The sequence below is a fragment of the Lepus europaeus genome, chromosome 7 (assembly GCF_033115175.1).
Source record: "Lepus europaeus isolate LE1 chromosome 7, mLepTim1.pri, whole genome shotgun sequence".
Taxonomy (NCBI): Eukaryota; Metazoa; Chordata; class Mammalia; order Lagomorpha; family Leporidae; genus Lepus; species Lepus europaeus.
Window position 1 is genome coordinate 65707045 of NC_084833.1, and position 12594 is coordinate 65719638.

Sequence of the window (12594 nt, forward strand, 5' to 3'; positions counted from 1 at the left end):
TATTTAAGGTGTATACCTTTCATGTAATTCATATATACATATTTAGAAACATAGTGATACTTCTCACCCTACCCTCCTTCCTGCCCACACTCCTGCCCTTCTTCCTCCTCCCTCTCCTATTCCCACTTTTTAATTTTTACAAAGATCTATTTTCAGTTGATGTTATACTCATAAGATTAACCCTACACTAAGTAGAGTTCAACATATAGGATGAAGAAATAAAACACTGTTCCTCAACAGTAGACACAAGAGCCTAGAGATTTTCTTCTTTTTTTGGACAGGCAGAGTGGACAGTGAGAGAGAGAGACAGAGAGAAAGGTCTTCCTTTGCCGTTGGTTCATCCTCCAATGGCCGCTGCGGCCGGCACACTGCGGCCGGCGCACTGCGGCCGGCGCATCGCACTGATCCGAAGCCAGGAGCCAGGTGCTTCTCCTGGTCTCCCATGCGGGTGCAGGGCCCAAGGACTTGGGCCATCCTCCACTGCACTTCCGAGCCACAGCAGAGAGCTGGCCTGGAAGAGGGGCAACTGGGACAGAATCCAGCACCCCGGCTAGGACTAGAACCTGCTGTGCCGGCACCGCAGGTTAGCCTATTGAGCCACGGCGCCGGCCGAGCCTAGAGATTTTAACATGCTCCTGGGGCTGTCACTTTAAGTAGAAGGTGAAGGTTCTGAGTGTAGGTTAGTTAGACTCTTAAGCTTATGGTCCCTTTACCATATTGGTCCCTTCTCTGTATGATGGTTAGTTGTTTTCCTAATAAAGCTAGAAAGGAGTTGACTGGTCAAGTCTGATGTAAGTACGCTAATCAACTCTGCATAGGTGTTTGCTGGGCCAGACTTCCGTATCTTTCTTGACTCCTCAGGTAGTTAACAAACTCCATAAAGTAATACACAAAAACATTTATCTTGTAATTTTCCAAAGCATTGGAAATAAATATTTATATTTATCTATATATAACATATAAAATGTTTCAGTAAGAGTATCTTTGAGGTGTAGGCATTGAGTTCAGACATAGTAAATTATGACAAATAAAGACTTGAGCTCTTAGCCGGCACCTGTGGCTCAGTAGGCTAATCCTCCGCCTTGCGGCGCCGGCACACCGGGTTCTAGTCCCGGTCGGGGCACCGATCCTGTCCCGGTTGCCCCTCTTCCAGGCCAGCTCTCTGCTGTGGCCAGGGAGTGCAGTGGAGGATGGCCCAAGTTCTGGGGCCCTGCACCCACATGGGAGACCAGGAGAAGCACCTGGCTCCTGCCATCGGAACGGCGTGGTGCTCCGGCCGCAGCGCGCCTACCGCGGCGGCCATTGGAGGGTGAACCAACAGCAAAAAGGAAGACCTTTCTCTCTGTCTCTCTCTCTCACTATCCACTCTGCCTGTCAAAAAAAAAAAAAAAAAAAAAAAAAAGAGACTTGAGCTCTTTTTTAGGACTGACATGAAACTGAAAAAGAATTTCCCCTTTGAATTCTTTGGATTTTTCAAAACAATTTTTATGTCCTAGATAGGTATCACCATTATATTCACCTCAGAATAAAACTGTGGTACTACAGAATTACTAATGATTTTTATGTTCTCACTGTAAAATGGGGATAATAGTATCTGTGTAATAGGATTGTTGGGAGATATGGTAAGCAATAATATTAGCTCTTGGAGCTATTTTTGATTCTGTTCCTTTTGCTTAACTCTGACATTCTGTTAACCACCAGCTTTTATTTTTTCTGTCTCAGAATAATCTGAGTCTGATCCTGTGCGTGTGTCTTCTATGGCTTCCCAGCATGCTTAGTATACACTCTAAATTCTTCACTCTGGCTTACAAATTTGATCTGGCCCTCTTACTTTTCCAACCCCTTCCTGCTCTGTATGCTTCTGCCATAATCAGGCTAATTCTAATCGTAGGTGCATTACCCTAAACAGTCTCTCCATCTGAAACGCCTTGTCTTAAGTCATCTACAGTTTCTAGCCGTACTGGCTAAACCCTGACCTATATTTACCACATCTCTTTTTCTCCATTCTCGCCATCAGCTCATGAGCAAATCCTGTTGGTTTTATCATATATTCAGAATCTGCTCACTTTTCATCACTTCCATTGCCAACATTTTGGTTACTATCATTTCTGCTCTGTTTATTATAGGAGCTTCCTAATTAGTCTCCTTGTTCCTGACTTCACTGTCCTACTGTACTTTTTACCAAGAAGGGAGTATAATGCTCTTTAAAAGACACTTTGTTTTTTTAGAACAGTTTTAGATTTACAGAAAAGTTGAGAAGACAGTACAGATTTATCGTATACCCTGTACACACAATTTCCCATTCTTAACGTTCCACATTACCATGATACATTGGTTACAATTAGTGAGTGACATTAATGTGTTAATATTGACTATTCTCCATGGTTTATTCATATTTCTTTGGTTTTCAATTATTTTTTTCTGTTCCAGAATCTCGTTTAGGATATGGCATTATATTTACTTGTAGACTCTTTTTTTTTTTTTTTTTTAAAGATTTATTGATTTATTTGAAAGTTAGAGTTACACAAAGAGAGAAAGAGAGGCAGAGAGAGAGGGTTTCCATCCACTGGTTCACTACCCAACTTGCCACAACGGTTGGAGCTGAGCCAATCCGAAGCTAGAAGCTAGGAGCTTCCTCCAGGTTTTCCCATGTGGGTGCAGGGGCCCAAGGACTTGGACCATCTTCCAGTGCTTTCCCAGGCGTAGCAGAGAGCTGGATCAGAAGTGGAGCAGCCAGGACTCGAACCGGTACCCATTTGGGATGCCAGCACTGCAGGCAGTGGCTTTACCTGCTACGCCACAGCACAGACTCTTCTTGACTCTGAAAGTTTCTCAGACTTTTGTGGTTTTTGATGACCTGGACAGTTTTAAGGAGTCATGGTCAAGTATTCTGTAGGATGCCCCACTGTTAGCATTTGTTTGATGTTTTTCTCATGGTTAGACTAGGGTTCTGGATTTTTGGGAGGAAGACAACAGAAAGTAGCATTTTTATCATATCATATCAAGGGTGTAAACTGTCTTTATTTCTCTGCAGTTGTCTCCTACTGTTCTCGACCTTATATGTTTCAATCCTGTTCATTAGGTTCTTGAAGTTTCTTGTGCAAGTCAAACTTGCTTCTGCCTCGGGGTTTTTGTGTTTGCCACTCCCTGTCTTGCTGGATGCTCTCCTAGGTGGTGACATGATTCACACGGTACTGCTGGTGTCTGTCTGCTCAGATGTCACCTTACAAAGAGGCCTTCACTGAGTACTTTATAAGAGGAATTGTAGAGTACTCCCATCGTCCTGTATTCACTCACTCTGCTTTATTATCTCTTCTGTTTTAATACATGACATTGACTTTTTTAAAAAAAATTATTTATTGTTTTTCCCTAGTAGAATATACACTCTGAAAGTAGGAACTTTACTTTCTTTATTTTTTTGTCTGAGCATCTAGAACCATGCCTGGCACATAGTAGATGCTCAATTAATAAAAATGAATGAATGTCCAAATTACTTTCTAGAAAGATTGCACCAATTTATACTCCCTAAATAGTATATTGAAATGTTTACTTTGCTGTATCTTACACAGCATTGAATGATGTTTTAAACAATATTTGCTTGGTAAATGTTGTTGCTTTTAAATGTATGTTGATGAGCAGGACTAAAGGAAAGCTTTCATATATCTTTAGTTGTGTATTCATTTTGTTGAATTGTTTCTTCATGTTTCATACACTGTTTTTGAATTGTATGTAACTAATTTGGGTCTGACTACAATAGTGGAATAATAGGAACATGAAAATGACTTCTTTTCCCTTCCCTAGGTGATTATAGTGACCACATCACCAAGTTCAACCTTCGTGCCCAACATCCTCTCCAAGTCCCATAACTATGCTGCAGTCACTAAGCTTGTCCCAACGTCAGTCATTGCCTCCACCACCCAGAAGCCGCCCGTGGTGATAACTGCTTCTCAGTCCTCTCTGGTCAGCAGTAGCAGCAATGGCAGCAGCAGCTCCACACCGTCGCCTGTGCCTAATACCGTCGCGGTGACAGCTGTGGTGTCCTCCACGCCCTCTGTGGTCATGTCAACTGTAGCACAAGGTCAGTGTCATTCACCATTTCCTCCTGCCCTTGTTGGTCTATGAGAATTTTGAAGAAAATTCTCTGTGTGTGAAGGTCCCTACTGTTAAATGTTAGGTAACTGCTCTCACTCTCCCGGTTTGAGAATGGCAGGAATACTGGGTTACTCAGTTTGCTTGTATTCATATGCTTGTTGCAGCTTTTCCCCCCAAGACGTATAATACCTAATCATCATGGTAAACATTCACAAAATGCAGGTTAAATCTTGTGGCAACAAATTTTTAAGAGCTATCCAAATATGTTACTCTAATATAATTTTAATCAATTTAATTTGATAGAAGTTTTTTATTTTTAATTTGAAATTCTTGTTTATTTGACAGACACAGAAAGAGACTTAGAAAGAGTGTGCTGCTGTCTGTTTCTTCACTCCCCAAATACTTGCAGTATCTGGGGCTTTGTTGGGACTGAAGCCAGGAGCTAGAAACAAAATCCAGGTCTCCCATAAGGGTTAATTGAGCATGAGGGATGTGGGAAGTAAATTACTGAATTTAGATAATCCAGAAACTATTGTTTTGTTTCTATTTGAGATACTTATTTAGATATTATTATGTTAAGAGATTAAAGTGCTTGTTGAACAGAAGGTCAGTGTTGGTAGAAGCATCCAGACCCAGCTTGTAGTTGTGATTGTGACTTTGGACTTTTGTGGTGGCTCCTGTGTCGGTTCCTGGGCTGTCAGGTGGTCGCAGCAACTTGATGGATAACTCCGTGTTTGTAAGTGTAGGGATGGTTCCAACAGCAGAGAAGGGCAGATGGTGGATGGTTGACTCATACTATAGGAAGGAAAAAGAAATCTTTAATATTTGTAATATGGAAATTCTTAAAATTAATGCTAATTAGAATAGTCATTCTGAGTTGGTCATCTGGAGAAAAGGGTAATATTATAGTTATAATATACAGTGAAAAAGAAGATCCAGTTAAATAAGGCAGTAATTCATGAGAACCATCAAGGTTTCTTTTTACCTTTCATTTTTGCTTTCCTTGGAAGATCAGATTTTTTTTCAGGTATGAATGCATTCTAGGTATCATCCAGCTATGAAAATGTCCAGAAGAAAAAAAGACAGTCCGGGAGTGGTGGGTGTTGTGGTACAGCAGTCAAACCACCGCTTGGTATACCTGCATCCCATATTGGAGTGCCAGTTCAAGTCCCCAGGTATTCCGCTTCTGACCCAGCTCCCTGCCAGTGTGCCTAGGAAGCTGCAGATGATGGCTCAAGTGCTTGAGCCCCTGCCACCCATGTGGGAGACCGTGATGGGGTTCTTGGCTCCTGGCTTTGGCCCAGGCCCAGCTGTTGCAACCATTTAGGGAATAAACCAGTGGATGAAAGATCTCATTCTTTCTGTCTCTCTCTGTCATTCTGCCTTTCAAATAAATAAATCTTAAATAAAGGGACATCCCCTTCTATGGACCTCTCTTAGGAAAGAGAAACTCTTTCCTAGACATCCCCAGGAGATTTCCCTTATGCTATGCTGTCCATAACTGTCATATACCCTGACTTCATTAGTCTCTGGCCAAAGTAATGAGCCTATCATCACTGGCTTAGGTTGATTAGGACATTCCCTCAAGGGTTACCAACCTTCCCCAAAGTGCACGCCTGTGCCTGGGAAGGTAGATTTTTGGGGGACAGAAAACAGAGTTGTGTTAGGAAGAGTAGAGGAGGAAAGAAATTAGACCAGCAGTCAAGAGCATATGATGTATTAGATTTAACTTAATAAATGATTTTAGAACCATTGACTTTTCGTTTAATTCTGTGAATGTCCATGAGGTTAAATTGGTTGATGGAATTGTCTAAATCCTCCATGATTTTTATTATTTTTACTGTTTCTATTCTCTACCTATAAATGTGGTTTTGAACACTTCTCCCCCTTAATTCTGTTGGTTTTGGTTTTGTGTATTTTTTTAAAGATTTATTTTATTTATTTGGAAGTCAGAGTTAAACAGAGAGAGGAGAGGCAGAGAGAGAAAGGTCTTCCATCCATTGGTTCTCTCCCCAGATGGTTGCAATGGCTGGAGCTGCACCAATCTGAAGCCAGGACTTCTTCCAGGTCTCCCATGCAGGTGCAGGGGCCCAAGCACTTGGGCCATCTTCTACTGCTTTCCCAGGCCATAGCAGAGAGCTGGATAGGAAGTGGAGCATCCGGAACTTGAACCTGTGCCTATATGGGATGCTAGCGCTTCAGGCCAGGGCTTTAACCCGCTGTGCCACAGCTCTGGCTCAGATTTTGTGTATTTTGAATTCTGTTATTAGACATCTACATATTTAGTATGGTTTTATTCTTGACAAATTGACCTCTTTTCATTAGGAAATGTCTGTATTTATCTCTGATAACTCTTGATGCTACCATTAGTGTTTCAATGTGTGTATTTTCTAATATTCATGTAGCTATTTCAAGTTTCTTTCTTTCTTTTTTTTAAATATCCTTTTACTTTGAACCTGTTTGTGCTTTGTATTTAAAATGCATCTCTAATGAATATCCATTGTTAGGTCTTGCTTTTTTATCCACTTTGACCATTTCTGACCTTTAAAAGAGGGAGAGATAACCTGTCCATTGGTTCACTCCCCAAATGCTTGCACCAACCTGGACTGAGGCTGAAGCTGGGATCAGGAACCCAGTTACTTCCGTCATCACCACCTCCCGGGGTGTGGACTGTCAGGAAGCTGGAGTCAGGAGTGGAGCTGAGTACTGAACCCAGGTGCTCTGATAGGGAGAAGAACGTCTTAGCTGGCATCTTAGTCATTAGGTCAAATGCCTATCCCAAGGATACCATTTGGACAGTTGGTTTGTTTCATCTGTTCTTTGTTCCTTCACTTCTCTCTCTCTCTCTTTTACAAGATTTATTTATTTGAAAGGCAGAGTTTATAGAGAGGAAGAGACAAAGAGAGAGAGAGAGATCTTTCATCCACTGGTTCACTCCCCAGATGGCTGCAATGGCTGGAGCTGGGCTGTTCTGAAGCCAGGAGCCAGGAGCTTCTTCTGGGTCTCCCACGTGGGAGCAGGGGCCCAAGGATTTGGCTCATTTTCTGCTGCTTTTCCAGGCATGTTATCAGGGAGCTGGATCAGAAATGTAGCAGCTGGGGCTCAAATTGACAGCCATATTGGATGCCAGCCTCACAGGCTGTGGCTTTACATACTATGCCATGACACTAGCCCCGTTTTCTTCTCTTTTCCAATCTTTTGGCTTTATTCAGGTTTGTTTTTTGTTTTTGTTTTTGTTTTTTTTTTAGATTTCACTTTATAGCCTCCACTGCCTTGTAACTTTTAGTTCTTATTTATTTGAAAGGTATGGAGAGAGAGAGAGAGGTCTTCCACCCCCTGGTTTACTTCTCAAATACCTGCAATAGCTGGGGCTGCACCAAACTGAATCCAGGAGCCCTAAACACTATCCAGGTTTCCCATGTTAGGATCAGGGACCCAAGCACCTGAGCCATCATCTGCTGCCTCGTAGGCCTTAGCTGGAAGCTTGGTGGAAGTGGAGGTGGGACTCTATCCCAGGCACTTTGATGACAAGAAGCGGCTTAACCTGTTGTACCACAATGCCTGCTCCCTTGGTTTTTTGGTTTGTTTTGTTGTTTTGAATAGTTGCTCTAGAGTAGGGTTTTCAACCTCCTCATTATTGGCATTTTAGATCAGAAAAGGTCCAAGGGCTGACCTGTGGGTTGTAGGATGTTCAGCAGCATCCTTTGCTTTACTCACTAGATGCCAGTAGCATACCCTGTGTTGTGACCATCAAAAACATTGGGGACTGCCAAATATCCCAGGAGTGGAAGGAGGTAGAATTGGTAGTGGTGGCAAAATTGCTCTTGGTTCAGAACCCAGCTTTAGAGCTTTTATGGTATTTATAATTTATAATGGCCTACCTTCATAATAATATACTACTTCATGTGTTGTGCTAGAATTTTTTTTAAAGATTTATTTATTTATTTGAAAGGCAAGAGTTACAGAGAAAGAGAGAGACAGAGAGACAGAGAGAGGTCTTCTATTTGCTGATTCACTCTCCAAATGGCTACAATGGCCAGAGCTGGGCTGATCCAAAGCCAGGAGCCAGGAGCTTCTCCAAGGTCTCCCATGTGGGTGCAGGAGCCCAAGTTCTTGGGCCATCTTCCTCTGCAGCTGCATTAACAAGGAGCTAGATCAGAAGTGGAGCAGCTGATACTTGAACTGGTGCCCACATGGGATGCTGGCACCACAGGCGGTGGCTTTACCTACTGCACCCTAGCGCTGGCCCCTTGTGTTAGAATTTTAAGTATATTTCTGTTTTCTCTCCCATCCTTGTGCTGTGGTTGTCATTCATTTTAATTCTTTATGTATTATAAACCTCTCATAATGTATTGTTATAGATTTGCTTCAAGAGGCAATTATTTTTTAAGTTTTTATGCTTTTATTCAGTGGGAGAAATGCATAGGAGAGTGAGTGCCCTATCTATATGAGAGAGGGAAATCTGTGTACATACCAAGTACCAGGAGCCAGCCACGTGGAGGACCATGCAGGCCAGGAAGCATGAGGTGGGTGGCCCGAAGGCCACGCGCCCTGGAGGCGCAGGACAGCACAGTCCCACACTGGCAAAAGGCCAAAAATGAAAAGCACTGTGCCAGGTTGTCCCGGGTCTTTAATCCACTTCCAAAGGGGAGTGGTTAATTAACTTGATGGGCCAGTAGGCACCCAGGTGTGGCCAGGTAGAGGCATGTGGTCATACAGGGGCATGGTGAAGGCATGGTCTTCCACCTCACATACCTGATGAATGTTATCCTGTATGCCTGCCTACCTCATTCCCCTCTCAGAGGCTCCATTCCCTTAATCCTAAGGGATGTTGCAGGGCATAGAATCATCCATCTTCTTTCTGTTGCTGCTTCCTGCTTATGAGGGGTGTAGTGCAGGCCCTGCCTGTCCAGGATCTGCAAGTCTCTGTCTATGTTATCTAACAGATTTGCTTTGTGAGCTGGAGCAGTCTCAGTCACTAAGGCAGTTTTTTAATGTTTGCCAAGCTCATTTTGAATTTTTTCTACTCTGCATTAGAATCAGCCATTTCCCCAAGGAGTCCTGGTTCTTTGTAGTGGGAAATGATAGTCAGAAGCTAAGATCTATGTGCTAGATGTGCTCATTATTGGGGAGTGTATGTGTACATGTGTATTTATATGTTTACACATGTTTATACACACATATTTACACCTGTATTTATTTCTATGAATACATCCAATTTCATTCAAACACTGCATTGTAATTCTAGTTTTCTCCCATTCCGTCTTTGACAGTAAAAAAACCTAGCTTCATTATTTTTAATATACTTATTTATCAGTCTACTAGTATGTAATTGATCTCTCGTATCCTTGCTGCTGTTGTCCTCTCCCTGTGCAAATGTTCTCACTGCATTCAGGCTCCGACATCATGCATGCTCCCCATGGGAGTTCTCACACCTGCCCCTGCTGCCCCTCTGTGTGGATGCCTATCTTACCCTGAGTGGCACTGACATCCCTCCCAGTGCAGCCGTGTGAGAGGGGTGGTTCCTACCCAGAAACCCTTCCATACTTTGTATTCTGGTCCTTAGCCATCCCTCCCTGTGGACACCCTTGGCTTGGTAGCTCTCACTCAAGGAAACCTTCATCCCACCAGGGCTCTAACTTAACCTGCTGAGCTGTGCTCTGAACTCCTCCCCAGCGTGGAAGTCCCCCACATTCCTATTCTGACCCATGCTGGGCCAGCCTCCACAGTGGTCAGCCACCCCACACTGGACCACACTTCTGCATAGGTGAATGTATAGCTGTTGATCTTGCTTTGGCTCCCTGATGTCTTTGGTATTGAATTCTTTGGGAAGCCTTTTGTCCTTGCAAAGAAGAGGAAGAAGACCTTTTGCATACTAACACCAAAGTAACTTTTTTTGTTTTTCGCAATTCTTTTTGGCTGTAAAGATACATTTGTGTGATCATTTGACTATCTTCTCCTGTAAACGTGAAGCTTCTTAAAGACAGGGGCTGTTTCTTGGCTACAAAACCATTTCCCCACTATCTAGGATAAAGTATGTGTTCAATAGAGCTTTATTAAATAAGTAAATATCAGAGAAATTTAGTACTTTAATCAGGTCACACTGCTATTATGTACCTATTTTGAAGGCCTGATTTAAATTCTCTGATTCTGGAGTCATGCTGAATACTTTTACTAAACAAAACATATATGGAGATCATAGTTTAGTTAGGGAGTTATCTAAGTGCACAATTAACCCCAGTTAAAACCAGACTGTAGATTATTGATGCAATATAAAGTTTAAGCTTTTACATGGTTTTAAAAATATCTGTCACTTGTGTGACACTTTGTTTGCAGTAAGTCATAAAACGGTGCAAAGAGAGGATCCAGAGAAGGTCTAGTTTGATACAGAACAACCCCCACAGCTGGGGGTGGGACTGCTGTAGAATCCTCCAACCTGGGTCCCCTCGCTTGACCTTGGGTGGTGGAAGGGAGGAAGTGTTTATGGCAAAGTGCAGAGCAAGGTGCCCAGCCTCTATTGCTTAATTCGCAGGCTCCCCGAGGGGTTAGTGGTAAAGTTCTTAAGAGACTGGAGTTGGGGCTGAGAGGTGTGCATTCAGCTGTGTCCAAGTTCCTGGTTGGTCTGCAGTGCTCATGACCCTGCTTTGATTGGTTGGTGATATTGTGGCCTTAAGGGAACTGGGATGATGGCAAAGTGGGCTTCAGTCAGCCTGCGCACTACATGTAGATGACAGTTACTTTACACTTGGCTTGGAGTTCCTAGGAAAGAAACCCTTCCAGACAAGACAGAACAGCAGGATGTTATCTACTGGAGAAACAAATGACCTCATGAATCCGGTGGTGTGATTAGGGACCTTGCAGGGCCAGCTGCACCACTCCCTCAATTCAATGAGTTATATTTAACAAGTAGTTGATTTGCAGTCGGAAAAGCTGGGCTAGGAAACTTTAAGTTAAGGAAGGGAGGCTGGGAGACTGGGACCTAATGGTATCTTGCATCTGCAGTCCAGGACCGTAGCAGGAATGGGGAACCTTTTTTCTGCCAAGGGCCATTTGGATACTTGTAACATTTATAGGCCATACAAAATTATCAGCTTAAAAATTAGCCTGCTGTAGATGTATTGAATTTCAAGTCTTGCCTGCGGTTGCCTTGGCAGGTCCAGACCAAATGATTTTGAGGGCCTTACATGGCCCGCGGACTGGACATTCCCCACCTCTGGTAGGGGCTCGGTTTCAAGTTCAGAACACACGTGTCTCTAATATGGCTCCCTGCTGCACTAGTCTTCAGGGCAGGGTGGGGTGGGAGTGGGGAGGTGGAGGAGAGCATAAATCACATGAGGAAGCCCCCCCCCCCCCCCCCCCGTGGTTTTGACTGTACTTTGTATTTCCTCAAACTGTCACCCGACCTGACCTTACCTCTGATGAGCCTTGTAGGGCAAATCCAACAAAGGAGGAAGCTGAAGTCGGAGAGTAACTTCTCAAGGTTTATCCTTCTATGTCTTTATCATTCTCAAGAGACAGTTTTACTTAAGACTTTTTATTTTAACATTTGTTTTGTAATTTAGAATGTTTGTTCTGATGGGCTAGGTGTGAAATAACATTCCAAGTACTTGAGAATTAGGCTATTAGTTTCCTTTCACTGTTTTAGCAGTGCTTAAAAAGTTAATTTGGGGGCTGGCATTGTGGCATAGCAGGTTAATCCTGTACTTGCGATGCTGGCATCCCATTGGGGCACCGGTTCTATTCCCAGCTGCTCCACTTCTGATCCAGCTCCCTACTAATGCCTGGGAATGCAGAAGAAGATGGCCCAAGTCTCTGGGTCTCTGCACCCACATGGGAGACATGGAAGAGGCTCTGGGTTCCTGCTTTTGGTCTGGCCCAGCCCCAGTTGTGGCCATTTGGGGAGTGAACCAGCATATGGAATTCTCTCTCTCTCTCTCTCTCTCTCTCTCTCTACCCCCAACTCTTTCAAATAAATAAAAAATAAATCTTAGAAAGAGATAGCTTTATTTAAAAAAGTGAATGTGGTGACTTAACCTGAGTTTTCTGTTACGAGTTTCAACTTGTTGATGTAAAACTTCTGTTAAGTAGTCAATTATAGAAATGTTATAGATGAAAATTCTGAAAGAGAGAAGAATTTCTTGAACTCATACATCTTTAGTGGAAATTAATAGTACTTATTACCCCTGAATGTTTGCTAAGTTAGTATTGCACTGAAAAAAACTTTTGTTTTTGAAGATTTCATTTATTTATTTGAGAGGTAGAGTTACAGACCGTGAGAAGAAGAGACAGAGAGAAAGGTCTTCTGTTGGTTCACTCTACAAATGGCCACAATGGTGGGAGCTGGTCTGATCCAAAACCAGGAGCCAGGTGCTTCTTCTGGGTCTCCCATGTGGACTTGGGCCATCTTGTACTGCTTTCCCAGGCCACAGCAGAGAGCAGGATTGGAAGAGGAGCAGCCGGGACTAGAACTGGCGCCCATATGGGATGCTGGCACGGTAGGTG

At 43.1% G+C, this 12594-nt stretch overlaps 1 protein-coding gene across 8 annotated transcripts in view; it reads left to right on the forward strand.

Moving 5' to 3' along the window:
* Positions 1 to 12594, forward strand: part of EMSY (EMSY transcriptional repressor, BRCA2 interacting) — a 96227-nt gene that overhangs the window by 30028 nt on the left and 53605 nt on the right. For all 8 annotated transcript variants that reach the window (XM_062196738.1, XM_062196745.1, XM_062196740.1 and 5 more), the window contains one exon: positions 3802 to 4078. In XM_062196738.1, coding sequence (XP_062052722.1) covers positions 3802 to 4078 — 277 coding nt within the window. The remainder of the gene's footprint in view (positions 1 to 3801; positions 4079 to 12594) is intronic.